The 18,596-nt window shown below is 32.1% G+C and overlaps 3 protein-coding genes across 12 annotated transcripts; 1 reads left to right on the plus strand and 2 right to left on the minus strand.

Annotated features, from left to right (window-relative positions):
* Positions 1 to 789, plus strand: LOC7470927 (protein CHLORORESPIRATORY REDUCTION 41, chloroplastic). Its single transcript, XM_002316939.4, has one exon. It carries the CDS (start codon positions 66 to 68, stop codon positions 735 to 737), a length of 672 nt encoding a protein of 223 aa, XP_002316975.1. The 5' UTR covers positions 1 to 65; the 3' UTR covers positions 738 to 789.
* A 2,312-nt stretch (positions 790 to 3,101) lies between these two features.
* LOC7454408 (pentatricopeptide repeat-containing protein At4g04790, mitochondrial) lies at positions 3,102 to 12,116 on the minus strand. 10 transcript variants are annotated; one of them, XR_008056848.1, is made up of 13 exons: positions 11,757 to 12,116; positions 11,601 to 11,663; positions 10,526 to 11,152; positions 8,518 to 8,697; positions 7,975 to 8,039; positions 6,862 to 6,969; positions 6,531 to 6,644; positions 6,231 to 6,275; positions 6,011 to 6,106; positions 5,750 to 5,848; positions 4,765 to 4,912; positions 4,497 to 4,602; positions 3,102 to 3,536 (listed from the first exon to the last, which is right to left on the minus strand). XR_008056848.1 is itself a non-coding variant. In XM_024581285.2 (13 exons), exons 1-12 carry the CDS (start codon positions 11,998 to 12,000, stop codon positions 4,537 to 4,539), a joined length of 1,827 nt encoding a protein of 608 aa, XP_024437053.1. In that variant the 5' UTR covers positions 12,001 to 12,115; the 3' UTR covers positions 3,102 to 3,536; positions 4,497 to 4,536. The 10 variants fall into 10 exon arrangements, 8 of the variants coding, with proteins under 8 accessions (XP_024437053.1, XP_024437058.1, XP_024437064.1 ...); XM_024581285.2 differs by having other exon boundaries at positions 4,793 to 4,912; positions 11,757 to 12,115; XM_024581290.2 differs by lacking the exon at positions 11,601 to 11,663 and having other exon boundaries at positions 4,793 to 4,912.
* A 2,015-nt stretch (positions 12,117 to 14,131) lies between these two features.
* LOC7454410 (protein ACCELERATED CELL DEATH 6) lies at positions 14,132 to 16,378 on the minus strand. The gene is made up of 3 exons (XM_024611789.2): positions 15,607 to 16,378; positions 14,900 to 15,432; positions 14,132 to 14,758 (listed from the first exon to the last, which is right to left on the minus strand). The coding sequence occupies exons 1-3, from the start codon at positions 16,199 to 16,201 to the stop codon at positions 14,138 to 14,140; spliced, it is 1,749 nt and encodes a 582-aa protein (XP_024467557.1). The 5' UTR covers positions 16,202 to 16,378; the 3' UTR covers positions 14,132 to 14,137.
* Positions 16,379 to 18,596: the final 2,218 nt, after the last annotated feature.

Below are 18,596 nucleotides of genomic sequence, written 5' to 3' on the forward strand. Positions count from 1 at the left end.
TTTATCCAACAAAATACTACTAGCTGACCTTATCTTCTTCCGTTCACTTTTGCTTCAGAGCACCTATGGCTTCCACTCTCCTCCACTCTCTCTCATTTCCAAACCCACTTTGCCTAAATCAACTCTACCAAAGCCAAACCCCTACAACCCCATCAACATTACCGTTTAGGAAAGACCAACACTCTCACTTCTTCTCCATCAAATGCACATCATCAAACTCAGCTCCATTAACAGAATCTGATGACACTGAGTCCTCATTCCCTCCTCCAGTTTCCACAACCCTAAACAACTCAGACTACCCTATCGAAAAGCGAAGAAGATCTCAAATAATCCGGGATAGAAAGGCCAAAACAGACCTTGTGAAAGGTGAGCCTCCAAACTATGAAGTGGGGTGGAAAAGAACGAAAGAGATAAAGCTCGAGAAGCCAGTAGGGTATGTGATAATGGATTTTTTGGACAAGTTGGTGGAGCTGATGGATAAAGAGTTTGGTTCAACTGCGCTTTTGGCTAAGGTTGGTGAAATAGTGGCAGAGAGAGCGAGGGAAGAAGCTGAAGTCTTGAGAGATGAAGGGAAAGTGGAGGATAGAATGGTGACGGAGTTGTTCAGAGTTTTGAAGTTGATGGAGATGGATTTGGCTATGGTTAAAGCAGCTGTTAAAGAAGAGACTTTGAATGAGAGGCTTGAGCAGGCTAAGGCAAGGTGTAGACAAGCAATACTTGTCGCTATTTCTTTTTGATGGTCATGAAATAGATAAATAAATAATACATAAGGTTAATTATTCTTGGAAATCCATACATTTTCTTTTCTTTTCTTGCCTTTAACATGGGGATAGAGATTTTTTATTTATTTATTTATTTATTAATATAGATGTTTGAGTTAATTTATTGTATTTTATATATACTTTGATTAATTATACATATTTTAAAATTAATAATAATATAAGTTTTAAATAATAATGAGAAGACTCAAACTTATAATTATTTAAAAAACAAATTGAAAATCTAATTAGTTAACTTACTTTTTTAAGATATTTTTTCTTTTAATTATATTTATGTTAGTCTGTATTTCTTTACTTGATTTAATATGTATAAATTATTTAATTGGAGAAGCTTAGTAGCTTATATTTCTCTAGATTAGGCTAACATTATAATGTACATTGAAAGGGAAAAGGTACCTATATTTGGAGCACAAATTCATTTAAAAGTCACATGAGATAGTGATAAAAATTGTTTTTTAATATATATATATATATATTTAAAATATATTAAAAAACATATTTTTATTTATTAAAATATATTTTTTACATTAATATATTAAAATAATTCAAAATATTAAAAAATTTAATCTAAAACAAAAAAAATTAAATTAAAAAAAAAAACATGGATGGTTAGACCACCAACTCAAACACGGGAAATTCTATTGGAGATATATGGAGGCAAAAATTAAAAGCATGTGCTGAAAATGTACAGCATCAAGTACTTTTCTAGTGCAAATCTTCGGACTTGTAATAATATTTAGAGTGTGTTTGGTATTGCTGTAGCTGTTGTGGTTGTGGTTTGAAAAAAGTTGTTTTATAAAAAGTACTTTTAGTTGAGGTTGGTTTGAAAAAATAGGTGTTTGGTTAAAACTGTGGTTGAAATTGAGGTTGAAGAAAAAGTAGTTTAATGTGTTTGGTTAAAAATGCTTTTAAAATTGAGGTTATAAAATAATTTTAAAAAATATATATTAATATTGATAATTTTTAATTTAAATATTATGGATTTCACTATTGCTATTACATCATGAAATAAATCATACTTAATATAAAATATTTTTTATTATTCCATGAAAGCATCTACAATTCCATTATGTACGAAATACATCTGATAAGAATTACAGTTTCCATAATTATTTTAGCGTATAATAAAATTAGATAAAATATTATCAGGTATAAAATTCAGTCTAAACTAATTTAAAAAAAATATTAAAAAAATTATCACACACTAAAAAAAAAACACTAAAAAAAAAAAAAATTCAGTGCAAGTGAACAGTGCAAGAAATTGCACTGTTCACTATTTTTAAGTGAACAGTGTACCGATGTACACTGTTCATGTTAATTGCACTGTTCAATGAACAGTGCAATTAACATGAACAGTGCAAGAAAAGCAGGAAAAAATTGCTTGCCAAAACCGCAGGTGAAATGCCAAATTTTCGTAGGTCCCATGGCCAAAACACAGTTGCTGAAAATAACCAAACATCATGCTATTGCGTTTGATAAAAAAAGCAGAAGCTAACGCAGAGCCAAACACTATCTAAGTCTTACTGTTCACATGTATTTGAAGAGATTATTCGTGTACTAGATTAATCGAATTAAGAGTATTTTTTTTTTATTTTTTATAAATGAAGCTAATTGAACGTAGATTTATTGTCTCTTGAAAAAACCAATTTGATTAGTATGTTTGGTAAATATTAACTTATCCTATATTTCAAGCACTTTGCAGCATTATTTCCACTCTCAGTATTTTCTTAATTTAGATATTAAATTATCAACGAACTTGTTCATATAAATATGTTTTGACCAATGATATATTGAACAACCCAACGATACAAACCTGTCTATTGGATCAACCCAAGACTCCCAAGACTTGGTAATCAGTTGCCTAAGCTAAAAAAGTTAAAATGGTCATGCAACAGGCTTTATCGGGCTAACAGGTTGGTTGCTGGTTTTCAAATCTAACCACTCAATTATTGGGTTGCTTGATGCCAATCTGCTCTTAAACTCTTGCTTGCTTGGAAATGTTTCAAACCATTTAGTCAAGTAAGAGTAAACACAGTTTTTAATTGTCAATCAATAACATGGCATCGTTATCTCTGTTTTCAGGAACTTTCAAGAGAAATTGCGTAACTAGACTTGGTTACTAAGGAGTTTTTGGATAGTTTAACCATGAAATGCTAGGGCTATTATTTGCATTTGCTACTGCCCTTGCAGCCTTTTATTTGTAGTTGTTGCTGTCCTTTCCGGTCAATGAATATGTGTTCTATCCACTTTCGAATTGATGTGCGAATGTTTCTCACATTTGATACCAAGATAACAGGATTATAAGGAGCATGCCATTCAAAATACTTATAGAAGGGAAATGCTTTTCCATTTGCAACAACACTGCTTATACAATGTCACTCTATGCTTTCACTGCTTGTTCACACATGCTTTTCCCATCTTGCTTGAGGGTTTTTGTCATATATTAATCACTTGTTTCATGAGATACATCTTTGGATCTCTTCCTCGAACTTTCATTTTTCCTTAGTTGCAGGATTGCTAGCTGTTCACCCTTTGTTGCGTTGCTTACAGATGTTGTCAGCAAGCTTGAGCAAATCACCTGCAGAGAAAATTGAGCAAACTCTTTGCACTTTCATAATTGATTTTGATGTTGCCTTCATTGCTCTGTTTAACCTGCCATTGTTGCTTTTTGGACACCGTAACTTACCCACCCTTTTGCTGGGTTGTTGCCGATGAATCTTGCGCATAACAAATCTAGACTCTTTAGCCTTGCTTTGCCTGCTGACCACATTAATCGTCTGCTTAACCATAGGTGCAGTACTTTGCTAAAAGGTTATCTACGGCATAGCACTTATCTAGTTATCTACTAAACAAGGTTTTTTTTAAAAAAAAACATAAAGGAAATATAAAAGACATCTCTCTCAATTATATTGATTTTATAAAAATACTGTCTCTATAATGTGGTCAGCAGTTAATTCAATATTTCTAGCAAAATTCTTATTGAATTACACGTTATTAGTTATTACTATATGAAATGCTTTACAAAGTATTGAGGCCAATTTTATTTAGTATGTTTAGTAATTCAGTTCATGATGCTTTTGCAAATACATTCTTTAATTGAAAATGTATCAAAACAATTTTTTATTTTTTTATCAGCACATTAAACATATAAAATAAACACCTAAAAAATAATTAATTTCATACTTTTAAGACGAAAAATAATTTAAAAAACACTTTAAAAAACAAGTTGAACAAGCTGTAAAACCACAACCACCCTTAGTTTCCCTTGAAAAGGGAGAGAGCATCACAATGGATTTATAGTTGGACCTAGATCACTAGGTTTTCAGGCCAAACGTTTTTGTTAAATAGATGCTATTTTGTTTTTTTTTTTTCTTAAAAATAAATTTCCTCGATAATAACCAGACTAGGTTTCGATCAAATCTGGTGAGGTCAACCATGTTATCCTGATTTTACTGGATTAATATCTTATTCAGTTCAACTAAAAACCTAGCCCAGGTCAGGCTCTATTTACAGTACAATCACGAAGGGAAAAAGTTGTTAGTTAGATGAATGTCAGCTAGAGAGATTCCTGTCAAAGAAGCCATGAATTGGAAGGAAATGACGAGGTGGTGGAAAAAGAAGCATTCACAATAATAGTAACAATATACTCTTCAGATATAAAGTGATGAGATTATATTGAAAAAATGTGGCTGTACAGGGAATCTACATACTGCTTACCTGTTTGGCCTTCTCAAATTTCCCACATGTTGCATATGCATCAATGAGCGCCATATATACTTTGCTTCGAAACTTGAATTCCAGCAACCTTCATTTCTTCATAACACTGAGAAAATAACCAGATGGCAATCCACATTGTGTTATGTTTTAAATGTATAGCAACACTGAACACTCTTTTTATTTAAAAGAAACAAAAAAAAGTTACCAAGTACACAAGAATATTAGCTTTAGCTTGTAATCCTTGCATACAGAAAGGGAGACATGGTACCTTGACTAAAATATAAGTCTCAAATTACCTTGGTAATTTGATCTTCATTGTCGCAATTACTTATTAAACAACTGTAAGTTGCAGAATCTGGTTTCACATCTGCAAGTTTCATTTGCTCCAGAACCATTAATGCACCACTAATGTTTTTCTGAAGAGCATTCAGCATAAGAGGAAGACCGTTATAAAGTATGAGAGGTTAAGAAGAATCACAAAATACAGAGTGTAACTAAGCAGTCTTGTGCATGTTGAATATCATATCTGTGGCATCAAAAATATAGGAAATATTGTGGGAAAATGTAAGAGCTAAAATATAAAGCTAACTTTACACAATCATAACATTCATGTAATTACAAGTCAGGGACCAACAACTACAGGGTAAAGAAGAAATGTGAACTGATAATAGAGATGTATAAAAGTGTCCATCGCACCAAAGTGACATTATTACATGAATCCTAATTTTCCATATAATCAATTTGTGAATGAATGAATTTACTGAAAAAAATGCAGTCCTAAACATATCTAGCTCCCTCGCTTCTTCAGGAATCTGTAGTAAGGTCATTACAACCCATATTGGGACATGAAGAAATAAAATGGTATGAAAAGAAAGATTTCTTTCCATGGCAGTACCTTGAGCTGTATCACTCTCGGCCTTTAATCTATATTTTTGCGTTTGAGTGTTTCCCTTGTCTCAAAGCCAGTCACTCAAAAGCACCACATATGATTAACCACCTTGACCTACCCCAATAGGTGCAATACCTAATCCCCCCCGTTCTCAAGTGTTGCAACACATCTGCCTACTAGCAGTTATCCCATGTACAGGTCAAGACTGCATAAAGTATATTTGCAGAAAATGTAATAGGTACTACATAAAAAAACAGCTGCAGAAAATGTCACAAGTTGTACAATGAGTCAAAAACCAACTTGCAGTAAAAAAATTAAAACACATGAGATGGACCAGGAAGAATAACTTGACATGTTAAGTTACCTCTCGAAAATATCCATCCATTATAGCATTATACATGCCAGCTGTCGGTGTCAAATTCAATTTCTTCAAATCATTGAGCAGACCAATTGCACCATCAAACTGCATTGAATAGGAAGAGACTGAGAAAAATAAGTAACCATGGCTTATGAGAATATTATTTTGCAAAAGGTAGCATCAGAAATGAAAGCAAAAGCAAGTACATAGGACAGTAGAGACACATGGAGAGCAAGCAAGAGAGAGAGAGAGCTACTAGCAACTTACATCTTTCATTTTCACACTCAAACCTATCATTCTCCTAAATGTCTCATTAGTTGGTGTCAAGTCCAGGTGATAAATCAATGAATAGATTCGCTGAACCTAAACATCAATCAAGGTGAGAACAGATGAGTACAAAAAAAATCAATTCAGAAGAACAGATAATAGTAGAATAAAGCTGAAAAGAATTCAAACAGCAAAGATAATTCATGGGATTAATCAATACATGAAAGCAAAAGGCTGTCTTGCTTGTTGAATCAAGAGAACTGAACTGCTGTGAAGAAGTATACTGTTATTTTGTAACTGCATTTGAGGCTATTAAAATACACATGTTAGCATAAATGAAACTAATCTCACACAATCAAGCTCGGGGGGGTTAAGATCAGGCTTCAAGACACAAGTAGAATCAAGAGATTCAAATTTAATATGTTTGAATTCTATAATTGACTTGAAACAGAACTATTGTATCCAAAATGACCAATATAACATATATTTAATGCAAAGACATGTAGAGTGAACACCATACCAAATTAAAATCAAGGCTTGCCTCACTAGCATTCAACATAGAATGTATTGTGTTTATGGATATGGTGAAACCCTCTTCACACAGTTGGTCTACCATATCAATAGCATGATGCACCTGCATTCAGATGAATAGACAATAGACATTGATCAATATATAGGTTATATGGAAACAAATGATTAGTATTTTAAAAAGTTTGATGTGGCTTCTTAAGTAGTTAAATCCCTGAACAAGAAGAGAATTCCCATCTTCAACTTTTCAAATGAATTACAACCTGAAGAAGGTAGAACCTTGAATAAATGTTTCCCTTTTCGTAAAAAAGATAAGGTCATACCTTAAGTGAATTGCAACTGTATACAATGAGCCTCTCATATGAAGTTGAAGAAGGACTCATCTCCATTACTGTGTGTAAGGTTTTGAATTTTGAAACAACATCCTCAACCTACAACAGGAAAAATCACATTCAACGTGTTTGTAAGCCAAATTAAAATCAACCATTTCAAGAATTCTCATGCATAAAGACATTGAAATGGGTTTTTCATAGTGCAAACACTTAAAATAACTGAGTTCATATGGATTTGTTAGAGGATTTAAGACATATGGTTATAAAACAGTTAATATGGTAATTTTGGCTATTAACATTTCCAATAACTGTCATGGTATTGCAAACGAGAGAAATCAATATCATGCCTTCAGAAAGGAGAAGTGAAAAGTAATGACAAAAGAGTGATGGTGTGAGGAAAACAACCACTTGCGATCAACAAATTGCACATACTTATAGCAACAGTGAGAATTAACATCAAAACAATTGATATGACGTAATCCTGCTAAGGAGTCCTAATATATAGCACCAGTCTGAATGATATAGAGTGTCAATAAATCTTGACATTTACATGCTTGCCCTGGCACCAATCTCTTTGCATCCCATTCAATGACTACAAATGCCTTCCTATCCATTGAACAGAATGAAATGTCTTCCTATCCATATAACAGAATGAAAAATTTCATCAAAAGTGACATTAAAATTAGATTTCACTGAAACTAGATCAATTCCTATTATGTAATGAGCAGACAAAGTCATTTTTTACAAACCTTGCTGTTACCATACACGAATTATTTTCATACCCATTGGTTTCCCAATTCATGATCAATCTAAAAGCAAAGTTGGCTTGTTAACACCACCTCAGTAACCCAAATAGGCAATGAATAAATGAGCATAAAGAAAATAGAAAACTTGAAAGATCATAATATTGCTAGTATGACTGAATCAATCAGAAGCAACCTACTATTGTAGACTAATTATTAACGCAAGCAACATTCAATTCTCCCCAGGTTCACTCAGAATGAGTTTGTTTCAAAGAAGCAAACTACATGTGTTAAGCAGTTGTTCCTCATTGCATAATGGCCTCAAGGACGTTACCAGCAGCATTCATGAGAAGTTTCTCACCGCTAAATTTGGAATGCTAGTAGCATAACTAAAGATGAGAGTTGAAATATCCTCCGCTCCATAATCTGCACTTTATCACAGTACTATATCACAAAGCATACGAGACAGGAGCTATCAAGAAGAAATGCATGCTTTGTCTTCCATCAAATCTCATACATTCTCAGTCTCTTTCAAATACCAGAACTACAGCCTGGTTTCAAATTTGCATTTAGAGGGGGGGGGGGGGGGGGGAGTCTAGAGATCATATACCAGAAGCCTGCGCATAAAAATACAGGTGCTACAATACGGTTGGTGGAGACAATCCAATTGATTTAATTTCTTAGAAGTGATAATTTTTCAAAGAAGCTAGAATGAAAAATGCAGCTACAATTAGGAATAATAATTTAAAAAATGACATCTTAGAAAAAGTTGAAGATACCAAAACTTTTCATTTTGATTTAGGAAAGGAAATCAGTTCCCAGCTTTCACTAGCAATTCATGGTCTTCAAGAAACAATAAGTACAGGAATCTCAATACTAAAAAAATATTGTATAATGAACATACCACAATTTTTGAGCACCAAAAGGAACTTCTCCACATAGTACTCCAATGATAGCCTCCCTAAGGATTTAAAGATACTGACTGCATTGCCCAACAATGAAAGTTTTGTGATATCCACAGTCTCTAACAGCTGCAACAGGTAATTCTTCTGGTCACTTTCACAGAGTGCCAGTAAATAATTTTCTGCAACAGGAGTAAGATCTTCTTGAAGGTATCACTAATGGCCAATGCACAAAAGTTGATTGTGTCATAAAGGGTCACAAAAGAACATAATTTTCCATTTATATATATATATATATGCCAGAAAATAGTTGTAACACCCTAAAAACACATTTGCTATAATTTGTGAAAGTACCATTATTTATACAAATAGTAAGGTGTAAATAAATTAAATGATGCAAAAATACATGAGAAGATAGCTAAATGTCAAATAATGTAGAGTTAAAAGAAAGTTAGGAGACAAAAACTAAATCAAAGAAAAGGAAGGCTCAAAATGCAATTACCCAACCTGAGTAGGTCAAGTGGGACAATTTTAGCATGACCATGTAGGACAATTTTTGCTGTCATGCTTGTGAGGTGCTTAGAGTAAGGGACGGACATGTTTGTCCTTCACCATTTATCATTATCATTATCTTCATCTTCCACTTCTCAATTATAATTAAACCCCTCTTTTATTTCTATTGTGATGCATCTTAGCCCGTAGCATTAATTTTATCATTTTAGAAACATGGTCTTTGGTTAAACCAACATCATTCATTACTTCTTATTGCTGCCTTATCAATCAAATTCACCAACCAATCATGCATTTATATGCACACACAACTTGTCCTATTTTTGCATCTTTGTACATTGTTGTCCTATTTATCAATTACATACCAAAAAAGTTAATACATGATATGTTTACATATGCATTTACATGTTTAATGACCCATACAAAAAACTTCCATATGGAGAGATACAACAACACAACTCAAGTCACACTTCAAGCTAGCACTCTCCCATCACTTTGGTTGGCAACCTACTACCCAACCCAAGCCCCCTTACATTCTCGCTTGGGTCCTCTGAAAATAATTTATTAACTACCAATGAGTATAGCTCAGTGAATGATTAACGTGATAAGCATGGAAAACTTCCACAAGTTTTCAACATTTGGGCCCCGCTATCATATTTACATAAAATTGTACAAGAACAACATGTATGACAATTCAATATTCATTTCTCATATCCATATGCTATTTCAATAGTAGCATATGTAGTATGTAGGTGGCCACAATTTCATGTAAAGCAAGTTGTACCCTTTTCACATATCATGTGCAATTATCTCAACACAACATTTGTGCCAAAATACACCATTCACTTTAATGGAATGAATCATGGTTTAATCTTCCACAATCACAATCTTAATTAATAATTATAATGTGAAGTTTCCATTCAAAAAGGATTCAATATCAATTCTACAAATTATCATGCATTTAAGGAAATTCTTGATATAAAAACATATTAGCAAATGAATTTATGCATATTTATTGGTTTAATCACTCACCTTAAACTCTAGCCCTTTTTGCTGTCTTTCTTTACTTCTTAACCCCATACAATCTGCCCTTGATTTACCTTCTACCAATTCTATTGTATTCAAGCTCCACTTTGCTAGTGTTAGTTTGTAGGAATGGTGTATAATGAAAGATCGTGAAGGAGAAGCATGTCCCTCCCTTCATCTTAACATCTCACAAGCATGACAAAGAAAAAATTGTCCCACTTCACCTACTTTATCATGCAAAAATCATCCTACTTCACCTACTTGGGTTGGATAATTTCAGTTTGAGCCTTACTTTAGTTTTTGTCCCCTAACTTTCTTTGACATTTAGCTATCTTCTCATGCATTTTTGCTTTATTTAATTTATTTACACCTTAGTACTTGTATAAGTCATCATACATTCACAAACTACAGCAAATGCATTTTTAAGGTGTTACAATAGTATTTTCTAAGGTAGATCAAGCAAAAGGTACATACCTCGTAAACTGATATTCTCGTCCCCATAATCAGTACAAATACAATTGCAAAGTTCCTGAATCTTCTTTTCATCATTGACTCTGATATAAAAACACATATCATAATAGCCTAATCGTGCAATTTCGCTAGGATTTGTATCTTTGATAATGCCATAGAAGAAATAAAATTCTTCCACCATACCCTTATCAATTAAAAGCATAAGAAATGGACCATAAGTTTCCTCCTCTATTGGGAAACCTTGCTCCTTCATTGATATAAAAAGTTCAAGAACTTCAGAAATCTGTTCCTTCGCAACATTCTCATCATCAGTTTCCCTACATTGCTCAATGCACATCTTCATCAATGCATTGAACTCTTTCAAACCTGTTTCCCTTCCCAACATTCCAAACACATCCATTGTAGCATCTGTCCCCAGCTTGAAGGCACATGTGTCAACTAATCGGTCAAAACAATAGACCTGACTATTTTTGAAAATCCATTTTTGTTTCCTTTCATAAGATATTTCTTTCCGCTGTATACCTATATTGTTTTTCTTCCAGTTTGAAAGCCATGGTGTCTTGAAAACGTTTTCTACAACTTTCTCATCATCTGCTTCTTCCAAACCTAGCGATTTAATTTTCAAAACATCTACAAAAAGAACAAGGGAAAAAACAATAAACACAAATTCGAAAAAATAATCAAAACCACATCTAACAAAACAACAACAACAACCCAGAAAGCACCAATTTGCAGAAAATGATCAAACCCCTTTTTCTTGCATGAACCCAGATATCCAAACTAGAACTATAACTTAAATACTCTATTCTTTTTCTTTTTTGGCTAACAATAACGTTACATTACATTACAAAAATCAATTCTTTAACATCTAATTTTCTTCCTTTTGGCTACAAAAATGAAACAAAATAACATCAGATTACATCACAAAAAATTAATAACAACACGCAGTTCTTTTGCATCTAAATTTAAGAAGGATTAGCTCCAAATGATAAATTACATAAAAAAAAAAGCACCCAGTATTTTACTAATGCAGTAAAAATACACAAAAAGCACCCAGTTTTTTATTAATGCAGTGTACCATTTATAATCTTTTCTATGACTTTTGCTGTCTTTGCCATGTCTTTTGCTGTCGGGATTGTTTCTGAATCACACAAAAGAAGACATTAAAAAAAAAATCAATTGTAACAAAAAATTTCTTTCTTTCTTTTTTTAAGAAACACAAAAAAGGGCGTACCAGAATAAAAGTCTTCTAATCCAAGAGCACCAGGGCTAGATTTAACCGCGGGTGACGGAGGAGATTGGGGTTTAGTTTCAGGTTGTTTTTTGGACTTGGAAGAAGTTTCTGGTTTGGGGGGTGTTATGGATTCGAAATGGCTGACGAGGCTTTTGAAAGTCGTGTCACTGGCGGTGGTGGTGGAGGCGGTGGTGGTTTTGATGGCTGCACGGACGAGATTGCTTAGGATCTTGAATTTGGGCATTTGGTGGTGGATTAAGCAGCAGTGCGTAGGGGGGTTTTGGGTGGTTTCTCTTGAAAATTACAAAACCCTTTTTCCTTTTAATATTTTATTTTCTTTTTGTTTCAACAAGCAAGCACAGTTACGGTATATAATAGGGAAAATTGAGGTTGGTTTTGTGGTTGTAGTTTTAAAAAAGTTGTTTTATAAAAATTAGTTTTAGTTGAGGTTGGTTTGAAAAAATATATGTTTTGTTAAAACTGTAGTTGAAATTAAGGTTGAATAAAAAGTAGTTTAATGTCTTTAATTAAAAAAATGCTTTTTAAATTGAGATTATAAAATAATTAATATATATATATATATATATTAATGATTTTTAATTTAAATATTGTAGATTTAACTATTGTTATTACATCATGAAATAAATAATATTGATATATTTTCCATGGTTTCTTAAGCGCGCAACAATAAAAACTGAATTTTTTGTTAACTGGGTCGGACCCGGCAAGAACATAATTGGAATTGTGATCAAATTCCACAAATGCTACGTCATTGTGCGATATCCTTCTAATTTATGTAGTGTTATTAAATAATATTAAATACTAGTTTTCGAGTAAAACATAATTTAAAAAAAAATTACAATTTCATTACGTATAAAATTCATTCGACAAGAACTACAGTTTTCATGATTTTTTGAGCAATAAAATTAGGTAAAATATTATCAAAAATAAAATTGAGATTACAATACGAGTAAATTTAATTTACTTTAAATTAATTTTTTTTTCAAAAAAATTTACTGTTCACGTGAACAGTGCGTGTGAAATCAATTAACTGCACTGGTTTTTTTTGGAGAAAAAAACCACTAAACTTTTCGTATTGAGTTTTCAAAAAAAAACTACTGTGAAATTAAGTTTTGAACAGTGCGATAGTGGAGCATGACTCCACTGTTCACTGAATAGTGGAGCCATGCTCCACTGTTGTGGTTTCTCCCCTGCGAGAAGTAGCAAAATTCTCCTAAACTTGTGGCACAGTTGAGTTTTTGGGTGGGTCCTACCAGTAGAAAGTAATTTTTTCTTCTTAACCAAACTGTATTTGGTGTGGCTGCGGGTGAACTTCACCCGTAGCCACGTTACCAAACAGACACTTAATGTAACTTTACTGAGTTTTGGTTGCAATTTAACCGGTATTGTTTTTTTTTTAATTTTATCTTTTAATTTTTATTTTTATTTTCATCTAGGATTTTTCTTACGTTGGAAATTTCAAATTTCACCCAAAAAAAAATGAAAACCTTGAGAGAACTCCCTCTATATTTAACAAACTATCACACACGTCCTTTTCTTACATAAAATGTTTTTAGGATCACTCATCATTTAATATGAAGGAATAAAAATGGTTTATGTCATATATCCAAATCATAGTTATTGAAGTTTTTTGTTTTTTTAACATAAAATCAATAAGTTTTGAAAAGTTTTCGCTCCAAGTTACAAATTAATCTGGGTTTTTCACTAAGTCAAACAACATTAATTTTTCAACTTGTTTTTTTTTGAACCTGAATCGATCTGGATCCTGAATTAGCATGGTTTTAGATTAATCTATCATGTATGAATTTTATAGCAAAGATACATGTAATTTCATACTTAAATTGTAATTCATCCTATATTTAAATTCAAAATATAAGTGTATTTAAACTAATTATATCATGAATATGAAAAAAAGACCTCCAAATATCATTCGAAGCAGTTTTGAGGAGACAACTTTTCATTAGAAACTCCAGTTTTTGTATGACAACGTTAGAAACTTCATGTACTAACACAACATCAGTATCTACATGCTAGATAAATTTGTTGTTTTTTACTGCAAAAAAAAAAAAAAAAAACCAAGACAATTACAACAAAATTACCTGATTTTGGATTTGTTTGCTTGTTTTGCAATGCATCAAACTCGGTTTTATCAGAAGCATGAGCATATTTCATGTGAATTAAATGTAATTAATTGGATAATGGAACATTTTGTAATTTGTTTATGCATTTTCTATCTATGAAATTTGATCATCTCCAAAGGCTCATCAAAAGCACAAACCAAATGCTTTGGAAACCTTAACAGCAGTTGTCCAAAATTTTTGCTAACAACATTTTGAAGCGGAATGCAGAGGGTCTGTTTGTCAATTTTGGTGATCTCTTTTATTGATCTTGGACTTCATCTTCCAGAAACAAAAAATCAAGAACTGGCAGATTTCAGAAACAAGAAAAATCCGCACCAACTGGAGCAGAAACAAGAAGTTACTAACATGGAAAGCAATCCCCACAATATAAATTACACTGTCAACAAAGGGTTGATCAGGCAAAGCAGCAACAATTCCTGATAGGAATGCAATCCCTGCTGATTGTAGCGCTATACAAGTTAGCACGGTAGCACTTGCCAGGTAGTAAACATAGGACTCATCGTTACTAACAGCTCCCCAAAATATTATGCATGCTGCGATTATGGAGCTGGTCATGGCAATCGAGTCCGAGAAAACAAACCATCTCAGATGTTTGCTTGATTCCAGTAATGCTACGCCTTGCTTGAGGCCAAGATCATTGTTAAAGCCTCCAGGAAGTGTGAAAGCTGCTGCAAACGTTACTGTTGCGATTAGTGTTGCTACCATTAAGAGGGTATTTCCCATTCGCTTGTAAGTTTGAATCCTGGCAATAGCTTCTTGGTCTGCACATGGGGGATTCTTTTTCCCGGTGATTCGATTAGATACAACGATAAGTTTCCTCCATACGCATTTGATTCTATTCTGCAGTGTTAGAAGAGTATGGTGAATACAATGTCAAGCTTTTATATGTTGTTTTTCATAATACGTAACGCACCTAACAGCAATTGCTTCTAGGGCTAATTAAATTTTATGTACTTCTGAAAGCTATGAAATCATACTTACACAACGATATATAAAACATGATTCTCTGATAGATTCATCAATATCAAAGACTGATTGGCCCGTTTCATTTCTTGCTCTGTGGTCCACTCTTTCATCCCATATCAAGCACCGCAGAATCCGAGTTTGTCTTTCAATAGCAGCCAAATGCAAAGGTGTGTTCCCGCCATTATCTGCTTGATTTATGAGCCATTGTAACTCTGCTATTTCCACCACACATCTGACCACATTCACTTTTGCACTAAGAACGGCAAAATGAAGAACACTCCTACCGTTCAGGTCCAGAAGCTCTCCAGAATCTGGGCAGTAGTGGATAATTCTTTCTATTACATCAGCATGACCATTCCTGGCTGCAACATGAAGGGGTGAATGGCCATTTTTATCCAATACATATGCAATACACTCGTCAAATTCCAGCAATCTTTCAACAGCCCTGCGGTCTCCAAGGGATGCAGCATGATGGAGTGCGGTCCTGCCATGATGGTCAGCTTCTGTGATGAGGTGTGGTTTTGCTCTCAGAAGGATCTCCATGATATCTGACATCACATAGAAAACGAGTTATGATCTTAAAATAATTCAAGAGCTTGAATTCTACTTAGTACGAGTCATTTCAAGTTTAAAAGATGAGGATGTGAGCTTAAAAGATTGAATTGACAGTCATTTAATGTGGAGAAGTAAAAAGAAAGGATTGTCCAAGCACAGGACACTACCTGAATGTCTCTCTATCACAGCAGCATGCAAAGCAGTTTGGCCCTCTGATCCCCCATGAGCTGAAGCTGGAGTTGATATCAGAATCTGATTCAAAATATCCTTCTTCCCTTCTCTAGCAGCAAGAAACAACGGAGACTCGCCAGCATAATTTTCAAAACAGGCCAACTTAGTATCAACCCTTAGCAACAACTTTACGACACTCATATTACCGTTCCTAACAGCCTCGTGTAAAACTGTATTATTCTCGTTGTTTCCCTGCCTCAGTATGTCAAACTTGCCAGTTTTTCCATTTTCAGTGCTTATCCTTTTTGCAGACAGATTTTCTTTCACCAGAAAATCAACAATAGAGAAGTGTCCACACCTTGCAGCAACATGTAGAGGACTGTCTCCACTCGAATTCGGCCTTGTAAGCAGAGACCTGCATCGATTATAGATTTCAACGACAACTCCTTTATGTCCAAATTGCACAGCAATATGGAGAGGTGTATTCCCTTGTGGAGTAAGTTTAGTAAGTAGCCTTGGCTTTTCATTGAGAAGTTGAAGGAGAATATAAACATTTCCTGATTTTACAACTCTGTATAGCCTTGAATCCATGAAATCCTACTGGCAAACAACTCTCACAACTCTATCTGGGCATTGTATTCTAACGACGATGTGGTTTCAGGCTTGCATGTGAACATCTTGACCAAGAACATATAGGCAAATCAAAATTCCGACTGACTTTGAGGTATGTTGTCCATTATTAGTCAAGAGATTTACTGTTAATGGGTCATTGAAAGCTATCGAAGTTGCAGTATTTTACGGCACTCCATATAAGTTGGTATCAAATCAACATTGACTAGATCAAATGTCTACCCACCAAATATGACATTTGATGTTTGAATGAAAAGTTAATTAATTTATGACTTGTGACCATTTCAAAGATATAGTAGATAGTTGTAAATCTTCATCAAATGTGACATTTATATTGATGGAAACTGGACAGGGAGGAGAACTAGCCAGAGACGAATTTAGAAGACGAAAAAACCAAATTTCTTTCTTTTCTTTCTCCAAAGTAAGAATAAGCCCTTTCATTGGTGTTTTTCTGAATTTTTTTTATATTTGTTTACCATTAAAAAAGTCAATTAACAAAAAAAAATATTTTTGATTCAAAAGAAAATCTTGCTTGGTTAAGAGGAAAGTATTTTTTTAATTTTAATTAAAAATATTTTCTAGAAGTTGTGAAAAATTCAAAATTATATTGTTATTTGTTGATTATATCAAACTTGACCCTCAATCTTTTGATTACTATATATTTTATTTTGATTTTTTTTTCAATTTCATCCCTTAAAATTTGATTTTATATCAATTTTGGTCTTCATTTTTTTTATTGTTATTTGCTTTTTTCTTATCCTTTTCTTAATTAAAATTCTTTATCTATTAGATTTAGCCCCTATTCTTTTGATTGTTATTTATTTATTTAAAATAATTTATTAAATTGTATTTTTTTAATTCCATCATATTTTAATTTTTTTATCTGTCAGATTTTGTCTCTATTATTTTGATTATTATTTATTTATTTAAAATAATTTATGAAATTAAATTGTTTTTTTCAATCTCATTTTCCTTCAATTTTTTTTATTTGTTAGATTTGATTCTTATTCTTTTAATAAACTTGAAAAAAAAAACATTAGTAAGTTATTTTTCCTAACATAACCAAACACTAAAAAATGTTTTTTAACTCATTTTTTATTACACTATCAAACATAACAAATATAATTCACTTTTCAAAAAATTATTTTTCATAAAAAAATATTTTATTTTAAAAAAACATTTTCTAGCAAACAAACAGTTGAAGTTCTTAAAATCAGTTGCAGAGAAAATGGAACTGTCCATACGTTTTTGGTCTCACAACTGTTGAAAGAAATCATAATGTATTAACTAAATAACAGAGAACTGAAAATTACAATTCTAAGATGGACAATTAGCATATTTTTTGTTCATATTTAAAATATTTTATGATGTTATGTATGTTTAAAGATAAAAAAACCTATTAAAAATTACCAATAATTTAAAAATGTGATAACAGTTTACTTTTCAAAATATTTTTTATTTAAAATTCCATTAAAGTTATATATATTTTTTATTTTTAAAAAAATATTTTTTACAATAACATATTAAAATTATCTGAAAATATCAAAAATATTAATTTAAAATAAAAAAAAATCAAAATTTTTGAATGCCCAGGCATGGTGTACATAAAAATAGGGTTGTGAAGACACTCAATTTAGAGAATTTAGGAACTTCCAAACAGAATAGATGTTTTGGAATGGCTAAGTTAGGTCTTCAAACAAGCTGCTGAGGCTCGGGTTTAGTTGTGTTTTTAAAATTATGATAGTAATTATGATTTAAAATATTTTTTATTTAGAAATATATTAAAATAAATTTTTTTTTATTTTTAAAAAATTATTTTTGATATTAATGAAATAATATGAAAATATAAAAAAAATTATTTTAAATAAACAATTTAAAATTAAAAAAAACATAATTTACATTATATTTTCAAACACACCATAAACACTTTAGAGAATAAAAAGACTCATCATCGTAGTTTATGGATTTTACAAGCTCGATTTAAGATAGAAATTGTCCTCCGAATCCAGTTCATTGTTAGCTCTTATTACTAAGATAATGGATGCTGCATTAAACTCTCTGAGTGCTCTTAAGGCGAGCAAACTAATAGAAAATCAATAAATCAGTGGACTAGCACTACATCGTTAGGATGAATTATTATTATTATTATTATAAGAAATAATGTTTAACCTTCATGAGATTGTTTGAAAGTACTTCATTGTGTTAAATAAGTTGATTTTATTTTAATTAAATTATAAAAATATAATTAATGACAACAAATAAACCAAATAAAAAAATAATGATAACTTGAAAAAAAGATTTTTTTAAAAAACTTAATGTAACTCAATTCTTAGCCAATTAAATATGAAATGATGAA

This window comes from Populus trichocarpa, chromosome 11, assembly GCF_000002775.5.
Source record: "Populus trichocarpa isolate Nisqually-1 chromosome 11, P.trichocarpa_v4.1, whole genome shotgun sequence".
NCBI lineage: Eukaryota > Viridiplantae > Streptophyta > Magnoliopsida > Malpighiales > Salicaceae > Populus > Populus trichocarpa.

What these genes read in the sequence shown, in the direction of transcription:
- LOC7454408 (XM_024581285.2), bottom strand. Translation starts at nt 12,000, where the DNA reads ATGCCCAAATTCAAGATCCTAAGCAATCTCGTCCGTGCAGCCATCAAA. An exon ending in CTAGCATTCCAAATTTAGCG is followed by an intron (nt 6,970 to 7,974) that starts GTGAGAAACTTC and finishes TTCCTGTTGTAG; the next exon opens with GTTGAGGATGTTGTTTCAAA. An exon ending in CAAGCCTTGATTTTAATTTG is followed by an intron (nt 6,276 to 6,530) that starts GTATGGTGTTCA and finishes TCTTCACAGCAG; the next exon opens with TTCAGTTCTCTTGATTCAAC.
- LOC7470927 (XM_002316939.4), top strand. Translation starts at nt 66, where the DNA reads ATGGCTTCCACTCTCCTCCACTCTCTCTCATTTCCAAACCCACTTTGC.
- LOC7454410 (XM_024611789.2), bottom strand. Translation starts at nt 16,201, where the DNA reads ATGGATTCAAGGCTATACAGAGTTGTAAAATCAGGAAATGTTTATATT. An exon ending in TGTGATAGAGAGACATTCAG is followed by an intron (nt 15,433 to 15,606) that starts GTAGTGTCCTGT and finishes ATGTGATGTCAG; the next exon opens with ATATCATGGAGATCCTTCTG. An exon ending in CATGTTTTATATATCGTTGT is followed by an intron (nt 14,759 to 14,899) that starts GTAAGTATGATT and finishes CTAACACTGCAG; the next exon opens with AATAGAATCAAATGCGTATG.